Raw genomic sequence first — 25,212 nt, 5'->3', positions numbered from 1 at the left:
TCTTAAGAAAGAGGCAGCTTGGAAAACAGGTGGCACTGGCAGAAGAACAAAGAGCATCAATTCTACAAAGTATTTACTGGGAGGCCATCATAGCACTGTGTTTCTCCAGGGTTTTTGTTTCAGAGATGGAAAAGCCATGGCTGGGACAGGGCAGCATCCCTTTGCGGGTCCACCCCACACAGCTGTGACACCAGTGGGGCAGGACCCGCAGAGCCGGGCTGCACGAGAGGCACAACTGCTGGCAGCAAGGAAGATTTTCTCTAGCAAATGGGAAAATTTAAGCTAGAAAAAAAAGCAGAAAAAATCTCAAAGGTAGACATGGCCAGCAGAGCAGAAACAGTGGTTTAAATCTCTTGTCCTTACGACGCCGGCTGAGAGGCTCCCGCAGGAGCATCCCAGGTCAGGCAGCACAGGGCAGGAGGCAGCGTCCATCCCACGCACGTACCGGGGGACGTGTCCAGCTTTCCCTTGACTCATGTCTGGTGCTGCAAACCACCAGACATCGGCTGTGCGCTCCGTAGACAGCACTGCGAAGCCGACGAGTACTTTTAATAACTGCTGCAGCTAACGGCACAAGGGAGCGGGACCCACCCAGAGAAGAAATGACTCCTCAGCTTCTGTTTATCCTCACGCCTTACAGCTCTGTGCAGGCGGCCTTACATCAGCCGCTGCAAACGTGGTGGCATCACCATCAGACTGCCGTTCTTTGGAACAGAGTATTTGCCAGCTTTGATTTTCCCTTCCACTGCAAGCTCCCTGCTCCCCTGCTAACCCAGGCCTCTCTTCAAAGCGCTGCCATCCAGGGGGCCAGCGCTCTGCCATTGATTTATCTGCATCCCTCCTCTTTTGAGCGAGCACAAACACCGTAACTCTTTCAACGGGATGGGAAGGTACGCCCAGGGCAAAGCAGCAGCCAAGCGGTAGGGACTGCAGAAAAGAAAAAGGCAGCCAAGATGCCTTAAAAAATAAAGCAAATAGAAAGACCTGCTAAAAACACCCGAAGAGACAGATAGCCTTAAATCAACCACCATCACGCTCAGACACTCAGCTCCACTGGCTATTTTTATATATTTACGTCTGTTAAACAAACCACAATTTATCTGCTAGGATTTTTGGGTGTGAAACAATCAGTTATGGACACAGAAAGCAGGATGCGACTGAACAGCTTCCCCTACTCTGCGGCCGCAGCCTGGAAGGACGGACAGACAGGGAGAGGGGCTGCGTAGACTGGGGTGACAAAAGGCTGCTTTATATTCACTCCTTCTCTACAGCCTGGCCAAGCACTGTGGTAACACAGGCAAAATAACATGAGAGGTTTCTGCAGCTATTTTGCAAAGAGAGGAAAAATAATAGCTCACAGTTCAGTTTTTTTAAAGGAGGAAAAAAAAAAGGAAAGAAGAAACCCCTGACAGTCCCACCTCTCTCCACCCCAATAAAGAGAGGACGTTACTCTCAAATTTCATTTTCCTATTGTAGAGTCAGTCTTTATATTTGCAAAATGAGCATTTTAAAACGTTTTTATAAATTGCGTGTTCTGGGCAGATGGTCTGAACCCCCCCAGCAGATTAGAAACATATGTGAAGAACAAGGAATCTAAACCACACGATTTTATTAAACTGCATGACTTCTAGTTCAAATTTCATCACCTTGAAGTAAATATTTTCTCTCTAAAGTAGCAGCTGCATGTTAGGTTACCCATAATAGATGTTCATGTATGTACACGCAGGCATACATGCATGCAGGCGCCCATACACGTGTGTCCCATGCTCGCTGATAAACTTCATAGATGTCACTATGAGACCACACGGCTGAAGCTGATTTTGCAATTTTTCTTTTAAAAAGAACCTGCCTGTGTGCACACACACAATTTAAAAAAATTACAGCTGCAAGGGTTCCAAAACTTCAGAAACACCAGATTTAATGTTGCATGCCCTAAATCTATCACTCTGTACAGACATATTAGCATATAGTCTTTAATTATTAACCAGGAACATGCTATTTTTCCAGAGTACTTCCACCTCATGGGATGCATGAGTGACAAGGACGCTTTCCTCTGCAGCCCCTTTGCATGATTCTAAGCTCCACTTTGCACCCACAGTGTTTGCATACATGTTTTGCACATCCATGCATCATATCTAAGCATATATATTTTTAAGTGTGACATCTATAGATGCATATGTTAAGCACTGCTGACTTAAACAAGCTCCTCCACAGATAGAGGAGGAAAGCATCCAGATTTGGGTACTTTTGAAAGACTCTTGACTTCCTAATGATTTTGTTTCCACTTCTGGCATGGGACATGTACCCTGCTAAAGCCTGACATATCCCTAGCAGCTTTCCTAAAGCCAGGGCTTAATCCTTATCCCTGGCCTCTTCCTGTGAAAGCTGGGACATGTCAAACGCAGCTATCACCGGGTGTTTACAGAGCGCCCGGGCATCGCCTCCGGAGCGGAGCACACGTTTCCTGCTGGAGCACCGACTGCACGCCACGTCCGCAGGGATGGACCCGGCCAGCACAGCCTCAGGAGCCCACACCAGAGGCACTGATCTTACCACAAAGCGACCTGCAGCCAAGAGCAGGCTCCCTGTCCCACCCAGCCCTTTAGAGGACACCAGTGCTCTCTGCCAGCCCTGAACACCTCCTCTGAAGGGCTGACCCAAGCCAGCTGAACATGTGCCATTTATCCCCCCCTCAGTCACCCAAGCCAAGCCCTAATCATCTCTGGGATTTCCATCACCTGCAGCAGATGCAAAGCCAAGCCACAAGACCTGCTCATGGTACCCACCAGTGCCCTGATTTCAGCCCCTGCCACGCAAGAAGCCCACACCCTCAGGCTGGTGAACACCAGCTCCAGGGGGACCTTAGGGCTGGAGGATGAAGAACTGTGTCCATCTACAACAAGCAGCCTGCTGTGGTTTTCCTGGCCAGCTGGGGACCATCCTCAGCTCACACTGTTCTCCTGAGAAACCATTAACAGATCTCCTGCAGTAACACCTTCCCCAAGAACAGAAAATGGGCCAGGAGCTTCAGTGGCTCACTGGGTCTGAGTCACCAAAGGCCCCAGAGGTTCTTGTAGCTGTGGGATGGAAGCCTTGCAATGCGATTTATCTAGACCATGCTATTAACCAGGCTTGACTGGAAGAAATAGCTCCTTTGCTGGCTTATTTTTGAGCTGCTGGCTGGGCAAAGGTGTTCCTTCTATTTCAGGGGAAGAGTGAAGAAAAAGGTAAAAAACCTGACTGCAGAGAGCCCTTCCAAAGTGACTCAGTTTTCTTTGGCTGCTCCAAAACTCTCATGAACATGGTAAATAGTCTGACTCTCTTTTCCCCTCTCCAGTTTTGACTGAAAAATAGGAAACTCAATTCTGAGAAGGGCTGGAATGAGAGAAAAGCAGGTTTAGACTGCATGCAGGGCCAGCTTGGCAGAAGGACTTGGCACGTTTACGCCATCTCCTAGGGAATGTGCGAGATGTTAAGGTCAGACCTGGTGTAGGTTCTCAGCAGACCTGATCTGTCGTTGCTCCTTGTGTGGGATCTTAAATGTTGCCTCCATTCAGCTAGGCAGAACCAGTTCTTGCATTTTTTACCAGCACAAGGAGTTAGAGCAGAACTGGGACTCTCCCTACAAGGATCCTACCTAGAGGAAGGACTTGGAGTAGAGCTGTTGTATGCATAGCCGGCAGGCTAGAGGGAAACACCTTCACCAATGAAACAACCCAGCCTTCTGGCCACCTCTGTAATTACAACTGCTAGCAACTAAATATTCATCTCTTGTGTATACCAGAAACCGCATTGAGAGTTATTTAACTTGAAGGTTTAAACTAATACATTAGGAAGCATTCTCCTCTAATGAATTCATTAGGACAGCAATACATTTTTTTTGGCTGGTTTCCCCTGAAAGCAAGCCATGTGTGATCTCTTTGTGCAGCCACAGGTGTGTCCGTCTATCTCAATAACTCTTGAATCTGATAGCTGATTTCAATCACTTTTGACAGAGGAAAAGGCTCAGGATAATTAAACTCCTATAAATGTCATGGAAACAGACAGCTGGGTAAAAGAAAGGCATCATACAAGTCCATTGTCTGAGGGGAGGCTTTGCAGTGAGTTCACATCTGATCCGATACAGGCATGCACAATAAGAACACATCTCTTCAATGTTCCTACCATAAGAAAAGTTGAAGCAACCACGAGACACAAATTAGAAGGAATCTAGACCTGACTAATCTCAAGGCATCTCTGAGATTCCCAATTCCCACAGTAACTGGAAAAAGATGAGCTGAAGCACCACAAAATAAGCAGTTCTTGTATTTCTGCCTATACATGGGAAACACCCCACCCTCTTCTCAATTTTCCAGAGCCAAGAAGAATGGAGGAGAAAACCAATCATCTCCAGGTGTCAGCTAACCAGCTCCCCTGGCAGCTCTCAGAGCAACATCACAGGACACAGCAGAGCCCAAGGATTTGTTGCGACCTGTCATCAGGTGCTGGCCACGTTCACACTGGCACTGCCACCCAGGAAACCTCCGATGAGCCTTTACTCAGAGCAGCTTATCCATCTGCACAACAGACTTGTAACCATAACTGGCTCTCCAGCAAACACACAAGGATCAAACCCTTAAGAGTTATTTTTTCCCATATGACCACACAGCAGCTTGTCACTCTGTGATTTCTGCCTTCAAACTCTTCATTTGGTAACTTAAAATCAGCATTTATGTCACACTCCACACAAATTACAGCCTTGATCCCTAAAAATAGAGGCCCCACAATCACAAGCTCTGTTGTCACTGTCTTTACATCTAGTCCAAACACAACCTTTATAGCATGGTCGCTATAGAACTGTTGGGTTTATTCCTCTCCAGGTTACAAATGCTTAGCCAGGAATAGTGTAAATCTATAGGATAGCTTTGAAAAGAATGCTTTAAAAACAGGTCAAAAATTGTACTGCTGAGGCCACAGGTATTCTTCAATAGATGCACCCCCCATCCGTTTACAATATTAATACCACCAGCTGAGAGCGACTTCATAGCAACAGATTATTGAACAAAAGTTATCAGATACCTATCCAAAATTTAGACTTTTTTTCCTCCTTTTAAGTTACTGTCCATTCTATAGTGTTTGCAAAATAACAAGCGTGAATAACTGCTCAGCAGAAGTTTTTCAAGCCGTTCCTTCCGATTGTTTTCCAATAGGAGCCGATTTGGCTCAGGTCTATTCACACAGTGTGGTTTTGTTCCCTAATTGAAGCATCAAGTCAGATTATGCTTCTGAACCCTTGCAAGTAGCAAATTAGACTATTAAAAAAAATAATCTCTTAATACTTACTCATAAAGTTTGCTTCTATGGATGTGCTTAAGCAGGGCAACTCAGGAGGCACCTGGCAGTGGGCTTTTGCAACTGTAGCCTCCTCTTGCCAGTCAAGGAAAGAAGTTTTCATGCAAGGATAAAATAACGGGACAGTGTGGCAAGGTGGTGCTCTCCCTGACAGCCATCACAACTGCCCGCTGTGACAGCAGGGCTCAGAGCCCACTGACCAGTGATGTCAACTGCTGGGACAATCTGGGAAGGTACCAGAACCAGGCAAAGTTTGGCTTCACATCAGTGGTTGAAATAAAAAAAAAAAAAGATTTTTAACCTCCTCTGCATGCACAGCCTGACAGCTGCTCCTGTGGCTCTCTGTCTGGGTGCTCATCGCTTCAGCAGTGCCCTGAGAACGGCGCGAGGGGACCAGCACAGGTCGGCATTGCCAGAACAACAGCCTAAAGAACTCACATTCAGGCCCACTAGAAAGCTACATTAAGTGATAGCCCGCACATTGTGGGAGGCTTTTACATACAGGGAGGATAGTGTCAGCCTAACCTTCCCCTGTCCAGCATGGAAATTAAAAAAAACTAAACAAACAAACATGAAAGCCCATCCCAGGCCTCTGAGAAATGAGTAGGACAAACTGAATGGATGTCATTGTCTATCATGATCTGCCAGCCCTTTAACTAGCAGTTAATAAAGCTGAGAGGGAAAGAAGATGAAACAACAAGCAATTTTGAAATAACACCCTCATTTTGCATCTGGTGTATTCCAAATAACACTGCCTTTCTGAAGCATACGCTCGATATCCTGCACTCCATAGAACAGGCTGAAAAAAGGTATTTTCTCCATTCTCCTCATTGCATTCATTAGGAATGCCTGGAAGAAACCCAAGTCCCCATTTGCCCTTGTCCTCCACTGCTCTCTGAGCACCAGGTAGCCCAGGGCAGCCCAGCTCTCCATCACCAGTGCCACCTCTCTCCAGGTCCCAGTTGTCACCACCTAAAGGTCACCCCCATTGTTGGGTCACCACCCAACACACATGGCCCCAGCAGCCCCACAGCCTGACTGGTGTCCCCATCTACAGTCAGAGGGTCAGTGCCCTTTTATCCAGGCTACGTTTCTCATACAAAACAAGGAAATTGCAGCGTTTTCCTTGGAGAGGAGATGCAGCCTAGAGGGGAGAACTCAGTCTGAAAACTCCACGTAAACCCAAATTAGAGCCCGCAAGGCTGCCCAGCCTTCCCATTTCTTCTTGTGGTCCTACAGACCTGACCACACTCAAGTTCCCTATTTTCTTTACCATTTCATTTAGTGCTGCGTTTCCCCCATCCAACTTCACCTCCTGATGTCACTGCCCTACCAAGGGCTGATCACACTGTTCCAAGTTTCCTCTCTCCATCCAAATCAAATAATCCACTAATAACCCAGCTAAAGGCCTTGCTTTTTCCTATAGAAGTTATTTTTCAATGACATATGTGTGAACCATAAGGGATAGTTTAAAAACAGATTCTCCCTCATTACAAGCTGCGGCACAGCACATCGCGGCGTTGCTCTTTTGTGTCTTCCCCCTCCGTGCTGAACGATGCCGTTTCCTGGCTCCGGTTTCACGTTGATTTATTTCCCTTTCATCTATGGAAAATTAGGAACGAGATCAGCTTCTGCTGGCTGCGCCGCCCACACGAAGCTGGATACGCCAGCGTATTGTAAGGGGGACTCTCACAGTGGAAAATATGTAGTAAAGTGAAGCTCTTGGCTTAAGTTACATATTTGAAAAGTCGCTGTTGGAGCTGCGCTGAGCCAAAGTGGAGGCAGTTGCTCAGTTTTTACTCAGCCCTGTGTAAACGGGGTCGTGGTGTCTGCCTGGGAGGTGTTGGTCCCAATGACCCAAAAAGCTTTGGGCTTCACGCCCACCCCTGGCTACGATGGCGGTGGGGGATGCAAAGGAAAAGAGAGGGTCTAGGGAAGGTGGTGAACAGTCTCAAGAGAAACTTGAGCAGCAGCCTGTCTTGGTACGGAAAAGGAGGTGGCAGGAAAGAAATTCAACCCAAGGTCTCCATGAAACATCTAGCCATGACTATCCATGATGGTCAAACACAGCAGATGGCATTTCACAGCTCCACCAGACAATTCACACCACTGCTACAAGGGCAGGAAAAGCAACCAAGGGCAGTCCCATGCTGCTGCTCTGTGGATTTCCCATCCTCTCCCCTTAAACACTTCCCAAACTCCAGTATGAAACCTCAGGCGAGCCTTCAGGCAGCTCCAAAGCCCATGGCTCATGTTGGAAAGCATCAGCCTCCCCCAGTCTGGGCTCACTTCCATCACCAAAAGGTGGCTCTTGCTTCTAGCAGCACATCAGGGCTTCCTGCTCCCATCCCACAACAGCTGGAGCTCTTCTGAGTACTAAGGTACCTAAAAGCTGCACACCCCTTGCTTTTACTCCAATTTTTTTTTCCTCATAACTGAATTAATCTGGAAGCTGATTTCTCAGCTCCACAGGCAGGCTTTCCACCCCCCAACTACCACAACCCCAAGATCCACCCTGAGGTTTTATCCTCAGCCCTCCACACCGAGGTGGCTCAGGATCAAGGGTTTTGTATACACAGAGGCTTTTAATCAGGACTTGGAATGTTTTCTGCCCCAGGAGGTAAATACAGAATCCAGGTTTTATGGATTAAAGGGAATAGGGGAAAAATAGACCTGGCTGCCAAAGTTATCTCAGGATATAAGTGGGATTACATGCTTAGCCATGGGGATATCTGCTGACACACACAGAATTTAACTTAACACCAAATTTTGGTTGGGAAAGAATTTTCCTGCATTTGGCAGACAACAATCACCAAGCCATGGAGCACTGAGCAGGACACATCTGCTGGGACCACCCGAGAAGGAAGTTTTTATGCAGGTTCCTATTGCTATTTCCCAGCAAATTTGGCCAGGAAAGAGGTGAAAATGGATAGCTGAGCTAGTGTGCACACATAGGCGTAACACCTCTCACCCATACGCTTTCTCCCTCTTTCTCCCGGGAAATGGACTGTCTCCTTGCTGATGTTCACACATCTCTCACCTCCACGCTCCAAAGTATTTCTGCAATTACATTTCAACGCTGTTAATTGTCCATAAAAGTTGATTTGTTTGGTTTTTTTTTTATTCCTGCAAGAGAACCTCTACGCAGCATCTCCCATCTCAAATTCAGCATTCAAAAACTCTTGCTTTTTAAACACAAACCCCTGTGTAGCTCCCATAACAAAGCTAACTGGGCATGACCCAAGCTTTTCACCCCAAGAAAGGGAGCTGGGTTTGCACACCCTATGGCCTGAAGAGCAAATGGGAAGTTCAGCTCAGAAATGTGGTTATCTGGACAAAACCCATTAAGGAACAGGAACGGATGCAGCGTGACCAGAAGTAGCTGAGCATCACAGCTCAGATTTCAGTAGTCTAAGCAGCAAGCTGGAAGAGGGTAAATATAATTTGCAGATAAATTTGCTTATGCAAGGCATCAAAGCCTCAGGAAAACCTTGCTATGTTTGCAGACATTCCAGAGCAGAGAACAGTGCACAAAAGTAATATTCACCACAAATTCTCTCATCTCCCCACACATTTCGCTTCAGTGGCCAAAGCACTGTTTGTTCAAGCAGACTTGACCTCCTGAACCACAGCCAGTATGTGGCTACGTGTGGAGAACAATGAGCCCACGGTTAGAGACTTTTTTCCGTGTTCTTGGAGGGAATAGAAAACACACATACACACAAACACACATCCAATATTCTGCACAAGTCATTAGGAACACCCTCTTCCAGCTCCCATCCCCAGGGTGATGTATTTATTGTGAACATATACATTCGATCCTGCTCGGCTCTGTCAAAGCAGTACACCTGCACGCTGGGGATGTCTGGAGCAGGCTAGGATTTTCCTTTGGGCTTTGGCAAGCAGCCCAGACTGCCTCAAAAAAAATAAAAAGGCCTCACCATGTGTAAGGAACATGCGTTTCATTTGTTCGTACCTAAATGACAAGGGAATGGGTTGAACACAAAGTCAACTAAGAGGCTTCTACGTTAGGATGGTCTTCTCTATGCTGGATTTAAGTCTGGCCTTGCTGCAATTAGAGGCTATGTACATGAAAACCTAGCTTAAGGAAATGACAGACTTCAAGCAGCGCCCTGCAAAGGCAAGTCAATAGAGATGAAAACCTAAATTTCAGAGAAACAACAGCTTGGGCACTGCCAGGTCAACAAGGACAAACACACCTTCCTGCCTGACCTGCAGAGCTCAGTGCTCACCATCCTCTTCCTCAATGCAATGGCTTTACCACAAATTTGGCTCAGATGAGCCTGTACTGCCCATAAGTTTGCTGCAACAATGCAAATCAATGAAGCTTTTTGTACATAGAAGAGGATTTTGTCCTATGCAGAGGCTTCGGTCCCAGAAATTCACTTTTATGCAAATAAGACTAATTGGTGTGTTACCTCCCACATAGAACAAGGTTCCCAAATTAGCAGGGAAGGGGAAACATGCACTGATTTGGGCCAGTGACACACTATCGCTCTCTGCTCTCAGTAATCACTTTTCCATATTGCATAGTGATGCTGCCAATAAAGTTCAGCTGGAAACTTCTCCCCAATAGCATGAGTATTCGGCTTTTCCCCCATATGCAAGCTGAGGAAAATCATCTTTCCCAAACCTGTCCATTTGCTCTCCTCTTCAGTGACTTTTAACACACTCTGGGTCCCTTTGTGGTGCCCTTTCTGCTCCTGAAGCCCTGTCCTGTTGCCCGCTCCCTGCAGACAGCCATGTCCAAAACGCCACTGTAAACCTTGGCATGATGTCACCAGAGAGGAGCAGGTTTCCAGCATTACATCACCCTGTCTGGGCTCAGCAATCAGCCTTCTGGCACCTCAGAGTTTCCATGGAAGAAACCAAGCCCCCTCCTTCTTCCTCCCACTATCCAAGTGGGGAAGCAAACTACAAACGAAGCCATCAGCTGAAAGAGTAATGACACTACACCTAACAGCATCCATCATGTGGAACAAGCCTGCCTAGGTTGCTGCCTGCCAGCATTTAAATACAAAACCCTGCCAGGTGAATGTCAGGAACAATCAGATAATTCTGCTCCCCAAACCCCACAATCCCCGTGGTGGATGGAAATTGTTTTGAAGGATGAGCTTTGCCTTCCAGAGACCACTTAGTTTTCCATTAGCAGTTGCAATGGATTACCCCACTCTGCAGGAGGTACCCCAGGCCAGAGGAAGTTGGGCAACAACCTGCCTGTCCTCTCCGTGCCATGGCCAGCAGTGATGGAGCACGCTGCATGGTATTGCTTAGCATCTCTCCCCACTGACAGCTCCCACACAGCATCCTCACCCATGCCCTCCAAAATGGCAAAAGCTCACCCAAACCAACTAACCTGCAGGAGTCCTTAGAAAGGCAACCATCAGGCTCCCAACTGCCTACTTGGACCATAACAATTTCTGATTTCAGTAGCCCTTGGAGTCACGGCACATCACTGCAACCACTGTCCGGGAGCAGGCAGAGAAGTCAGCAGCTCCTCAGACCGGGGCAAGGTCCCATGTCCTTCACCAGCCATTCACACTGGGCATTAATCCTGTATTTTAACGAGTGTCAAGTGCCCCGTATCCTCAGCATTCACCGTGCTTTGCTAACAAGATCGTGAGGAGGGACCCCTCAACAAGCATTGCTCGGGGTTGGTGCCTTTTCCCATTTACAGACACCACCATCCCGTTGCTGTGCCCAGGCTCGTGACGGGCGAGCAGGGCTCTGGCAGACCACGGCTCACCACTGGGTTCCTCAGTGCTGTCTGATGCTGCCAGCGCTCGAGATATTCAGCCTGTACCCAAGACAATTCTATATTAAACAACAGGCAAAGCTGCACACTTGCCCACAGGTACCACACAAATGGGACTGCAGTGAAGCAATGATTAAAAGGTCCTTAAATCAGGATGACACTGAAAGGACTAAATCCCTTTTCTAGACTAACAGTACACACCAGCACCAAGGCCAGGACGGGCAGCCAAGCAGACTCCTGTTAATGCTGCCAGACTTCCTGGGATTCTTTCTCCCCATCTCCTTCTATGCAGAATCCTCCTTTTATCTCCTCTGCTGGACACGGGGAATATGAAGTGCTTCGCAAAGCCACAGCTTCCCCTTATCGCTACCTCAAATAAGACCAGTAGGGTGTAAGGGCCATTGCTCTGCCTTATTTTTTTAATTACAGCACACAGCATGTATTACTGATTGCAAAGATCCAGAGGAAGATTAGTCACATTAACCAATGCAGGTGTCAAACTGAAATCTGGACCCCCAGTCAGAGCCCATTTGGCACAATGTAATGCTGGAAATTAGAAGCAGCCCCCACCCAGTAAGAGACATCCATTGCCTGAAGGTCACACTCAACAGCACCCATCCTGAGACACAACCTCTGCGGGTCCTCCTGCAAGACTCAGGGCTTGACTGGACAAACTGCAAGAAGCTGTGAGACCACGCAGCTTCCTAGACTGATGTTTAACTTGACAGTATTAAAATATAAATGATGCACTGCATAACTGTTAAACATCAATAAAAGCACTTCTATGGCCCGTTTGAACAGTAAAGCACATCTCCCCACACGCCATATGCTATCAGAGGCCTGAAGGCATTCAATACCAGCAACCTGCAGTAGCTATCTACACAAGCCAACGCAGCTTCTTTTACAGTTTATGAAATGGAATTTACCACTGACAAAAAAAACAAACCAAAAATCAGAAAAGTTAAACATTAAATATGTGTATTTTGTAATCATGACTAATAAGGCTACATCATTACAGGCAACCCTGACCCAGTCACAAAGCTTGACTGCAGTCCAGATGGTTAAACTGCCAATTATCCAGCAAATCTAAATGAAAAACAAGAGTTTCAGCAAAGTGTATGCAAACAATTAATCTGATGTTTCCACCCAAACCCTCACTTTCCTTGCTGGCACCTGACAGATAGAAGTCAGATGAAACGGCGTCAGTTTAGGATTGAAATGAAACCACCTGAAGCACAGACTTTTACAAGCTGTTTTGCAATTCTTATTCTGGATCCAGTTCTGCCCCTCCCGCGGTACAGACACACTGATAAAACCAGATGACGTCCCTGGGCACCTGTGTAAGACGATGCTGTGTGTGAGACTTTGCCAACTGGAGCCAAATATCACATTTGGGTTTTGATTAGACTGACTGCATTGCTTGGACTCTGGCACAAAAACCTCACCATTAATTGCAAACCCATCCAGAGGCATAATCTTCAATAATTGTAGACATTTTCTAGGCAACATTGCTCTTCTGGAAGAGCCTGGTTCTGTGATTTAATCCATATGTCTCAAGTGCACCATTTTGCTAAAGAGGATCCCTTTGAAAAAACAAAAGCAGAAGAAATGACGAGAAAAACAGCAACTAAATGGAGAATTATTAGGAGACTAGGGAAAGCTACAGACATCTTCAATAAAGAACCCTATTGCTGGCTCAGAACGTTTTATTTTCCATCATCTCACACCATGGTATATGCTGGTGGTGTAAAACATCGACTCTTTGCACTCCCTGAAAGGCTCTACAGCAAAAGAGGTGAAATCAGATTTGGCAGGGCCAGGGAAGCAGGCAGCCAGAACTGTAAATTAGCTTCTTTCAACAGTCTGCCGAGGTAGGGAAAAATACACGGGAGCATGTATCTGTGGTGCATCTTGACAGAGAAAGTCAGGTTAGTAAAAAACCCTAATTAATTTTAAAAAATGCTTTTTAGAAGTTAACAAAAACTTAATTAGCATGAGCTCTGCTCTGATCCTTCCTGAGCCTCTGGGCTAAGCCCAGATCTTGCAAAACACGATGGGTTCAACACACACTCATGAGAAGCCTCATTGAGCTCAGTGGAGCCACTATGATGCTTCTGGTTTGAAGGGATTGGGGACTTTGTTGCTTCTCCAGTAAACAAATAAATAAGTGTTCCCGCATGCTCCATACCTCACCACAGCAGTTTGCATTTGCACGAGGCCCTCCTGCAAATGGGAACAGCAAAACCAGCCATGCTGAGGCAAGCTCCATGCGAGTCAGACATGGATTCAGACCTGAAGCTCCCACAGTATGTTTGCCCCCATGAGCTGAGAAACCCTGCAAATTTTGTAGTTACCACCAATCTGGCTTTTCCCAAAGCCCACTGTACTAGCTTCTATGTACTATTGCAGGAGGATCACTATTCGATATGTTAACAGCAGATCTGCCTGCAAAAGGGGGACCCTAAATCTCTCCATCCTCAAATAATAAAAAAAAGTGTGTTTACACGTATAGGAACCTATTTTCATTCATACACCTTTTGCTAAAGCAAAAGCTATGGATTCAATCTTATAACCTTAGAGGTGTCCAGGAAAAATAACTTTAAGCATAAAAGCACTCTCCAGAGCTGGAAATGATATAAGCCAAGAGCATGGGAAGGGAGGGAGAAAACCCTGACGATAGTGAAATGAAATCTGGGATTATCAACTGCAGTGATAATTGGTTTTTTAAGTGTAAACAAGGCAGAAGATGAAAAGAGAGTTGGCATTTTAACCCAGGAGCAACACAGCACCTGAACGGCCCCAATGTCTCAGCTAAGAGCATTGAAGTGTCTATTCTGCTTTGTCTTGTTGTGCCTTGAAACATTCAGCAGCCCTAAGAGCACCTCTGGCACCGTGCCCGGGCTTTCTGGCTCGCCCCAGCACAAATTGCTTTCCCTCCATTTCTGATGTCTTGATTTCACTAGTGGTCTTCAAAAACACAAAGGAGGAAAGAAAATAAAAAGCACTATCCTTTCAGCATCATCCAAACCCCAGCAGCACACCATCTCTCATCCCAGGACAAGCTCTGGCATAAGCTAATAGCAAATACTTCGTCAGCTCCTCACAGTTTCACTGCGTTGGCAGAACAGTGTCCGCAGGTGTCCGAGACCCTCTCAATTTGCACCTTGTTTGGCAGGATCAGAGGAAACCACTTGGTTTTACAGTACCAACTAGACCAATGAGACACAATTACAATACTCAGCTGGACAAAATAAGCTCCTCTTGTCTCCAGAGGAGCCAACAGTAAAGGACATACGCCTTAAAAAGCAATATACACATGCACTGAGCTTTTCCACTTATGGGAAAACTAATTTAATCCACACCAATACCAGACGCTACTGCAAACCAACGTTATTTCCAGCGGGTCAAAACACCAGTTACCTTGTAGAGCAGTCCTACACAATTTTAAACAGGTAAACCAAAAATAATTTACATTAAATGTACTTGCTTATTATTAAGGTATCCTCAGCAGTTTTACCAAAACGTACTCATATTTTTACCCATGTTCACACCACAGTTTCAATGATGCCAATGCTAGCTCTGCCAGCCAGGTGCTGTACAGTACTTCTAGCAGCACAGCAGCCTCACACAACAGTCTCTTCCTGACAGATCAGAAGACAAAGCAGGATATCCAGTAGAAATATGAAATACGTCACTATCTGGGACTTTGACAAGATCTGAACAAGTTTCACGTTGTTCATGTTCACTGTGAAGCGCTGGTCTACACAGTAATGCTGAGCAGCAAAACAGGGCTGGGCCATACACTACTGCAGGAAGCAAACTTCTTTCTATGGCATTATGTGAGATGCTTCAAAACACCATTGCAAAGGGGTTAAATTCACCTAATCCAGCCCAGAGGCAGTAACATTTACCTGCCACAGACATCATACGGCCCTTTCCACGCATAAAGATCCTCCAGCTGTAGGTTATGGGATTTCTCTGCTCACTGCTGTAATACAGCCACTTCTAGGACTGAAACACAGTACCAGTGACCTTACTAAGCCAGGATCTGAACTTTGTTTCAACCCACATCTGCTAAACCAGAATGACTTCTTCAGCCCAGAGCCAGCTGAACTGTTTTTCCACCAGACCACCCTGACAAACAGCAGGTTGGAAAAGCCAACCCATAGGGAGGTGCCATCCGTGTGGTCCTGGGCCATGGTGGTCAAATGGATTGAGCTGCACGTTGTTATGGCTGAACATGTCAAAGCTTTGCCAGGTTTTGGTTAGGGGTGGGAGAGGGACCATATTCAAGCCTGATTGCTCACCCTGAGGGAAGGAGCAAGCCCCAAGGAAATAGGTGCTGTCCCCTGAACACAGCGACAAGTTGTGCATGGAGCAGAAATTCCTTGGCATAAGCATCTCCCAGGCACAATCTTGGAATGATGAAATACCACAAAGCACCCAAATAGCCCATGGCCATGGTTGATGGGTACGATGTGCAGCAGAAGCATATGTATAACAGCCAAGTAAACCCTCAAGCAAGCAAAGCACTGGCCTGACAAGCGCTCAACTTATTCTTGTCTCTTACAGCCTACCGAGGATCAGCACAAAGGCTGACAGGTCAGCCCTGGGACTGACACACTGCTGCCAGCAGAGATGGGCTCATACTTCTAGTTTCTAGTCATCCACACAAGAACTGATGGGATCCTGCACTAAAACGTGACTCCTGCAACAGATCGTGGGCACCAAACAGGCAGGTCCTGCCGTACATCACTGCAGAGTGGAGGCAGGAGCGGGACCATCATATCACTGGGATGTTTTGGAAAGTCTCCCTGGGTTTTGGGCAGAAGATGCTTTGCTCTCTAGGAAAGCGACTTTCCCAAATATCATCCTCTCTCTATTCCTACATATAACTATTAGGCTGTGCTAGGACTTGGTTTCTAATGGACATTTAAAAAAAAAGCACATCAAAAGAAACAGTTAATCCCCCTAAAAATGAGATAAATTCACATGTCTCCTGACTTCCTTCCAGTACTGCTGTAGCCACAGGAACACTGCTTACTACAGCCTGCAGAGAGAAAGTGTTTATCCTGCACCATGGGCTATTTCTTTTCTCTTTCCCTCTCTCCCTGCAGAAAGCCCTTCGCTGTCTCACAACAGCATCTTCTCACTCACAGCTTGAAGCCAGCCGCCACTTCCCAACCCCGGCGCGAGAGCCTGTCCTGACATTTGTAAACTTCTGTTTTGAACAACAGCTCAGCACAAAACTTAACTTGTACAACCTAGGCTCCAGGCTTGGCCCCTTTTCAAAGCTACCCAGCATTCCCCCAGCCGTACAGAGATCCACACAGCCTCCGAACTAATTGAATTTTAATGAGAGGAAGTCGTTTTTCCACTGGAAGAATGTTGTGCTAGAGAAATATTTTGAAACTCCTCTAACCTTTCCTGCCAGGCTTTTTCTGCCCATCTGGGCGCTCAATCGATGAATAGAGCAAAGCTGCTCTGCTTGCGACCCCAGCTAGACCTGGAGCTTAAATAATTACAACTTTCAAAACAAAAAGTGTTGGTGTTCTATTTGATTTCAGTCCTGACAAGGAGTATATGAATTCCCACTACTTACAGCTCTTGCTGCTTCATGCTGAGACACAGACTAAGCCCTCCCCAATGCTGCCTTCCACTCCACTCCCAGCTAACTGGGTTATTCTAATTTCTGGTAAAAGTGACAAACATGTAAGAGTCATGCAACTCCATGGGTGCAGAAAACACTGGGGAACAACTTGTTAGCTGAGGTTTGCAGAGCAGTTGCCTCCAAGACAGCAGTGGTTTCATCTCATCATTCTGCATTGAGTCTAGAAATTATCAGCCTTCCAGGAATACATAACTTTAACAGTTTTACACCCATTTGCCATTGTTCTGATCCACAATTTTCCTTAAACACTTTCTGCTTAGCCTTGCAGAAAGAAGAAAGGAGGGGCCAAAGGAAATTAAGTTGCTGAGATATGAAGGAAATTAAGTTATAGTCCACTGCTTTAAGAAACCTATTAATTACATTTAGTTTAATGCTGCTGGTATCTTGATGACTATGTGTGTGGATACACTGAAAACCCTCTGTCTGATGAGGATGACAACAGAAAAAAGGACAAATACCAGAACTAAAGAATTTTTTTATATGCATGCTGTATAATATCAGTACCTGTGCTACAAGACAGAGCAGAAAGTACTTGATAACTGTCCAGTTCTCAGTAAGTGCCTGCAGCGATCTTATAGCTGCATCTTGTACCCAGAACAGGCAACAGGCTCCATGGGACAGGAACACTTGCTCCATTTTACCCCATCTCCCAAGATCCAGGAGGTTTCACAAGCTGGTACCCCTGGATAAATCCTTTTCAGCAAGGGGGAAGGGCTAACAGTGGAGCTGGGAGAGCATCGCCACCCACAAATGTGAGTTCCCTTGCCCTGCAGAGGAATCAGTCCTAAAGCCAGGTGAGCACTAAAAGCCACCTGGGAACATCTCAAGCTTCAGGGGCAGTTACAGAAATCGCGTTACTTTGCAAAATGAAGAAGCAGTCTAAAGTGCAGGTTTCTTATCCAGTTTGGATGTGATACCAAAGTCTTTAAGCAGATCTACTAGATCCCTGGGTCCAGTGGCTCCCCAGAAAAGCTCACCACTTTATGTAACAACTCCACTTAAAATACAGCATCCACTGCAACTGCTGGAATTTTTGGCAGAACATCCAACACTTGTGAAAGACACTCCAGTGCCCATTAAACCCAGTTTTTACTTTCCATTTTAATTGTTAAACTTCCTAGGGAACGTCTATTAATTTAACACAATTCAGAGGTTCAGCTCTAACTCTGTAACTGGGATTTTGGCAGCAGTGTTCAGTCCATGCATTCTTGCTGTTTACAGCAGACCAGCTCCCAGATGTTGGCGATGTTAAACAGACTGGAACTTTCCTTCTGAGTGACAGCAAAATGCAGATGAGAGCTGGCTTCGCTACAGCTCTGATTATCCACTGATAGATGTTCCCCATCCCTTTGCTGGGTTGGGGAGGCCCATGAGATACAGCTCTTCCTCCACATAAATGCAATAAAAGTAAGGAGATAGAGATCAATAGGTCTTAGTTTACACTTGATTGCACTGGCGCTGATGTCAGGGAAGCAATTCTAGCTTGCAAGAAAGATCAGGGTCAAGATTCTCATACCCATGAAAGCCTCAGAAGTGCAGCAGACCACAGAAGTTGAGATTGCTAGTGAAATGCATATATTAAACTAGCTGCTGAACTATGGGAAGAACTTCTACCATATGTACCTTGTCTATAAATAATTCTCTATCCCTGCTTAAGTCAGAGGAGCTCATGGGAACATTCCACCCATCATGATTTTGGTTTGCTTTTTAAAAGCAGTCGCTGTGTGGGAGGTGACAGGGCTGCCAAACAAGCTGTCAAGGAGAGTCCCCTTACATCATGGTGCAAGAAACCAAGAATCAATGGCCAATGCATGAGAAAAGAACAAATTCCTATAGTCCCAGAGTAAACTGTGACTTGCAAGGGAGCTGCTTTCCTCAGCCTTTATTTACTGCCCCTGCAACTTTATCTAAATCATAACACAGGGATGAACGAAAACCTTGTGACCCCTTTCCATGTTAAATGAGCTGAGAGCACAAGAACTACACCTACAAAACCCCAGTGCAGGGGCTCAGCTAGAACCCGAACAAGGACATGAAATCAGAGAACCAGAGGAGCTCACTTTGATAGTCATCTGGCTCTGTTTTCATCCTTACTACAGAAAGTATTTACCTATTTGAAACAAAAACTTTTAAAAGTTGCATACAACAGTGTTCTATTAGGAAAAAATCCAATACAAGCTTCAAAAATGAGCTGTAAATACCTTGTCAGCCAGAACCCAGCTCATCATCACTGTAGAATACCTCCAGGGCTGTTCATTGTGTAACTTACCTCAAAGACTTCCTCATCCAATATCCTTGTGCCAAATACAATGATGCCATTGACGTCAATAATGGGATGGTCACTTCGGTCCAAGAACTTTGTTATTTTCTTTTTACAGTCCAAAATCAAGGTGACATTTTTCTTCTGCACACTGATAGCTACTCTGTGCCATCTAGAAGGACACAGTCCACAAATGTGTTAAACGAGGGCTTTGGGTTCTTGGGCTTTCAAGAACAAGACAACAATTGTATAACAATGAAGCTTTCATAAACTGATGTCCTGCAAACCTTCATGCCAGCCATCATCTGCAAACACATGACAAGTCATCCTTGGGCAAACCCTAAAGATTTCGTTTGAAATAGAAAGGCTGTATTGACAGATGATGCCACTCACTTCTCATCCCTCCAAAACAGGTAGGAAAGCGCCAGTTCCGGCTTCAAGAGGCAGAAGAAAAAAGCCACACCAACAACCCTCTGGCTACCCCCCTTTTCCACCCTCCTTCCATCCTGCAAAAGATTCAGGGTGGATTTTGCAAGACAAACTGATTTCTTAAGGCTCTTCGCAGCAAAAGTCAACAGCATTCCTATCCCCATAAGTGTCAGACAATTTGCACTGACTGGCAATTCACACTTTTTATATATGCAATATTTATTCAAAGGGCAAAGTTCAAGAATGGGACACTTGGCAGTAGTCAAAGGTGTGTATGTACATTTATATATACATGACTCCTATTTTATACAACATTCAACATGCTGGTATTGATACAATCAATGTACTGTTTTTTTCCTTTGTGCACAAAATTTCACTTACTTGCCATCTGCTAGGTTAATGCCTCTAAAGAGAGGATAGTCTTCTGGGCCTGGCTTTCCTGTATGGTCTTCATACAGGAATACAGGAGATCTACCCATCTCCACACCAATTTGCTGGATCCCTTGCTCATTGTAAATTGAGATCAAGAAGGACTGACCTCCTTTCTTCGCTTTTACAGTGGTTAGAATGGAGAAGTCCTCTGGGAATGGGGAAGCTGGAGTGGAAAAGCAAAGAGGTTAGTCAGGTTTCCTTGAAAATTAATCCCTACAGAAACAGTCCTGTTGTCTAATAACCCATGGGGAGACCTCTGGTTCATCCCTCCAGATGTGTGCACATCAGCAACCATAAAAATTTATATAGGGCAGCATCTTAGTTGCCAAATGAGGATCTGACTTCCCCCCAAAGCCTATTGCTATACAGGGTTGGGATGGGCTGCAGTCATCAGCAAAGCCAGTGCGGAGCAGTGTCCCCCCCCAAGGGCTACCTGCTCTGAAGGCACATTAAAAACCCAAGTGCAGAACTGAGCATCTTGGAGGAGCATTCCTTTATGATCAGAAAGCTTTTTTCCAGCTCTTACTGAAGTCTGTCAGAGTCAAAAGCCACCCCACATTTGAACTTGCAAACGAAAGGATGACAAGGGGTCTATTGTTTTGGGATGAGACCATAGTGCTGGGGAAACAGAGGTTTTAAGAAAGCTGTTGGTTTAAATCTATTCTTTGCACCTAACCCTTTCTTAGCATGTCCTAGAGCTTTTTAGGAGATAAGGCAAAAAACTTTGTTTCATATATGATGAGGTACCCAAATTAACTTAAGATGTCAGAGGGACAGAAGCATCCCATGCCAGTTAGGCACACACAATATTGAAGGGTTTTATTTAAGGGAGTAGGGAAGTTGCATCAGGTTTTGTCTATTCCAGATGAGAACAGAGCATTCTGTGGCTTTGGCTTTCAGGGTTGGTGCAAACAAAAATCTGAAAACAGAAATATATCCGGCAATCCCTAGGAGATGCTAATTTGTCTGTGTATTAAAAATCATCTAACAAATTTCCTAGCTTTTTCTCCACTAGGACAGCAAGCCTTCCTGATCTCAGGTGATTCTTGTCTATTTTTGCAAGTTTTGGAGGATTAGAGCTATTGAAGTATAGAGCAGATTCAGTCAGTACAGAAGCAGTGATGCCAGACAAACACATTTGAAGTTTCAAGTCAATATGGGCATCGAGTCACACCCTGCGCAGGATACAACTCCTCCATTTGGGTTTTCTCTGCCCTTCAGACTGGAAAGATGAGCCCAAACTGAAAAGCCTGGATGCACATCCCAAACTGGACATCTTAAACACCAGAAGCATTATTCAGGGTGCTTTGTTGATATTATTGGAGGTGGCACCCGTTGAACAGAGGGTACCTACAGGGCATAACCTCCTCAGATGCTGCGTTTCAGCAGCATGAGACTTGCAGGGTATCTTTCCTTTAAGGTCCAGGCTTTCAAAAACAAGGATTGCATTGTACCGCTGGGTATCTGCTTGGGAAATCTTAAACCCCGGCAGGGCAGGGTAAAGTGGGGCAGCCCCGCCATGGTCACTGTGGTGTGTGTGCTGGGACTATCGACATGTGTGGCAGCCAGCAGCATGCGGGGAAGGGAACACCACAATGGATCATTCTTAAACTGCAGATGCATAGCCATATAAAACCACAAAAAACATCAAGCTCAGTGCCCATGAGCTTCAAATAGATTTTCTTCACCCCTTGAGGCTTTTCTTAGATGGTATCCCAGGGCTGCATAAGGGATTTTGACCCAGGGAGGGGACCAGGAACATGGGAGTGGGGAATTCTTCCAACCACAACAAAGCTAGGAAGTTCAAACACAAAGAGGCCATGAGCTCACCCTCTCCTCTTCTGCCTGGGTGTTGCTTTAAGTTTTATTAACAAACCAGTGTTTTAAATGCATCTAGCTGCCTAGCATGGGGCTACACTGCTGTGTGGTGGAGGCGGCAGAAGGCTGGGCTGCATGAAAAACCAGCACTGCTACAAACAGCTTGTGCAAACAGAGGACACCGAGAGGGATATCTGAGGATACCTACAGAGACACACACTGTTTGCACCAAGTTAATATCCCTCACCTTAGTTAAATAACATTTGGAAAGAAGCATAAAGCAGTATTCTGGATAGAGGACTCGCAGTCAGTAATTAAATGCCATGATTATAGCCTGATTTCCCCCTAGGACCCAGACTCAGATACTTGGCAAATGCAGGCAGTTGATTATTGTGCCTCCCATAGGATGCACTGAGCTTTATCTCCCTCCTGCTGTATACAAATCCTCCTGTAGAGCTGAATCAAGACCATACGCCTTCCTGGTTCCAATTACAGGCTACAGTTTTGGGCCTTTTATGTAAAATAGTTCATGTCCAAAATTTCATTATGAATCCACAATACAGTACCTTTCAACTTGGACAAGCTGCCAACTCATTAAAAAGCTGCTTTTAATTTTTTTTTTCATTATTATTAAAATGTCTCCATGGTGATGTGAGTTTCTCAACCCAAATAACCATAATGGATGAATTATAGCTGACATTACTCTGTTACTGCTCTGCTGTCCTGGCAAAATAACAATGCCTTCACTGTCATAGCTAGAAGTGACCCAGGCTATTGAATGATGTATGAAAACGCATCCACACACACAGCAATACTAATAAATACATCATCATAAATATATGAAGCACACAGAAACTGACCCAAATCCCCTTAAAGACAATGGAGACATCCCCCCAACAACACGTTTGGAATTAAGGCCTTATATTCGATTCCCTTTGTCAAATGAGCTCATGCTGAGCGATGTTGCACATCCATCTCTTCACTTAAGGGCACTGCACCAATGCTGAATTTGGATCAGCATCGCTCTTTTACTCCACGGCCAAATCCTTTCATATTCACTACATGCAACCTCCTGCAAAGCAGCAAAGGGTTAAGACCCCAATTCTGCAGATGGAGCCATGGAAAGAGCTGAGGAGGGTCCAGGGTCCCTCCACCCCACGCTGATACCATTAGCTTCACTTGAGCAGATTGCATCTGCGGTATGGCCCAATATGCAAACCAGTAGAGTCAGGCTGAGTTTCGTCTTTCCTGAGCACCACAACCATGAATTAAAGGCTTTTGTACAATCTCATGGTCTTCAAAATTGGGACAGCTAGGACCTTCTTCCTAACCCAGATCCAAACACAGCCTAAAATAAAGAGCCCTGCTGCTGATCTGGGAAGAACAGGAAAGCTTTAGCTGCTTAATAGCACAAAAAAAAAGTCAGCAAAAACAATGAGCTGAGCCAGTTCCCAACACAAGCACAAAGCAGATCTGTTGTGTGAGATGGTGTCATTTCCAGAGCCACTTTTCAAAGCAAAACAGCTCTTCAACAGTGTCACCAACTTCTGGCCTTTTTCTTCATCTGAGAAGACCGAATTTTGGAATAGCTTGTTTTCCTCAGAGATGACTGTTCAAACTAGAATAGAGATTTTTGAGCTCTTAAATATATATATGCAGACACCCACAAGCAGTGTGGAGAATACAGAGTTTGCTAGAAGAATGCAAATGACATTTTGCTAGCTGCCACTGAAAAACTTTGCCTTTCTTGCCTCTGCTGGAAGAGCACGGTTTTTGCTGGGAAGCAGAACTTATTTAGGGAGCAGGGACAAAGAGCATCTCAGATTTTCTCACTCTTGTGGGCTTGAAAAAACAGACAAGCTTATATATTTTTATATATATATATATATATCTTGCTTTACTGGCTGTGGCAGCAGAATGCAAAGCCCATAAAATTACCATCTTCGAAAAGCACCGACTTCTAATTAGCACAAAATATTATGTGTAGTGTGCATTTGCCTAGGGTGCTCTATAGCAGAGAGGGAAAGTTCTACTACAACCCACCCGCCTGTTAACGTGAAATCACTAAAACCACATTTCCCCTGGTACATCACACTGCAATTACTTTATCTCCTCTCTCATTCATTTGGTGGTGTGAGCTGAAGTCACATCTAGTTATGGAGATGTACTGAGAAAACATCTGTTGATCCGATGGAAAACACTGGGAGTTCTTCTCTTTGCTCTGCCCTTCGTATTTCCTTAGCAAGCAGCAGAGAAGACTCAATAACTTCAGAAGTCTCCAGAGAGGGACAAAGTTGCTTCAAACACCCCATGGTTGTCCAGATGATGAAGTGATTGAAGAGTTGTTTGATGACACCAAGGAAACACCACTCAGGTCTTTTCACCCAAAGCAGTCAGTAGATGCAAACCAAGAACTCAATGAGGCCATACAAGATACAAGGCAGGACAAAAGCAAGAAAATCTCCTACAATGCCAAGTTCTCTCCTATGACCATGATTCAGCTCTGCATGCTGTCTTGCTGGATTAACCTTTGTCATAAGTGGTGTCCATCCAGTCTCCTTACTACATTAATTAGCCAGAATACTTCATCCTTGTTTTTACATCTTGGGGTCACCACTGTTTGCTGGCTTTCGTAACACAAAGGTGGTCAGGCAAGATTTCACAGTGGCTACAGCAACTACTAGGAAAGCTCTCAAATCCATCCACTACAGTTGTGTATTCCAATCTGGAGCCATTTCCTTCACATACTTCTGAGTTTGAAGATATCAGTCGGGCCAAAATTTCAAGTCATTTGAGATCCATGGAAAGAGTATGTGAAAGCTTTTAAACACACACTGGTTAGGTTGAGCTGATCTTGCCTTGGGACAGGTGGACGGACTCAAGGGCCACTGCAGGGCCCTTGCAGACTGTCCCTGGGATGAATATTCCCCATATTCACAGGCACAATCCTCCGTGACGTGAAGGCACAACCTGGCAGAGGGGTGCAGTTGGGCACGTGATTGCGTAGTCAGAGAGGACTGTCCTGCCCTGGGCAGCAATAAAGACAAGTATTGGGGCTGTTCTGCACTTCTGCAGACATTGAAACAGGGCTTTAGGCAAGACTGAGCAGCTCCTTCACTAAGGGTCGACCATGCGATGGAGAGCTACCAGCCCACAGCCCAGGCACAGCTGCTCTCATCCTCACGTCAGGCTCTCTGCTCATATGCAAGACACAGGGTATGCTCCTGCTCACCACAGATTAAATATAATTCACAGCAGGATAACAAGGAAGTCTGAAAATAACCTTAGTGATAACACATGTAATGAAGGAAATACAAGACTGGAGATGCAAGCACATATCAGCAGTCCAGCCTTGGAGTCCTCATTTAGGCCACTGACAGGCTGGGTCTGACAGATACAGCATGTTAATTAGAAAGCATTGGTAGTGGCATGCCACATTACCTCCGATTTAGCTAATGCATTTTGTATTCTCTGACAGACACCAAAGGAGAATGT

At 45.5% G+C, this 25,212-nt stretch overlaps 1 protein-coding gene across 2 annotated transcripts in view; it reads right to left on the bottom strand.

Moving 5' to 3' along the window:
* Positions 1-25,212, bottom strand: part of COL5A1 (collagen type V alpha 1 chain) — a 160,499-nt gene that overhangs the window by 96,639 nt on the left and 38,648 nt on the right. For both annotated transcript variants that reach the window (XM_074846323.1, XM_074846324.1), the window contains exons 3-4: positions 19,849-20,062; positions 19,048-19,210 (exon numbers count right to left, since the gene is read on the bottom strand). In XM_074846323.1, the coding sequence (XP_074702424.1) occupies positions 19,048-19,210; positions 19,849-20,062 (377 nt within the window). The remainder of the gene's footprint in view (positions 1-19,047; positions 19,211-19,848; positions 20,063-25,212) is intronic.

This window comes from Strix aluco, chromosome 20, assembly GCF_031877795.1.
Source record: "Strix aluco isolate bStrAlu1 chromosome 20, bStrAlu1.hap1, whole genome shotgun sequence".
Taxonomy (NCBI): domain Eukaryota; kingdom Metazoa; phylum Chordata; class Aves; order Strigiformes; family Strigidae; genus Strix; species Strix aluco.
The sequence above is the reverse complement of the archived record's forward strand: the minus strand, read 5'-3'. Positions and strand labels throughout refer to the sequence as shown.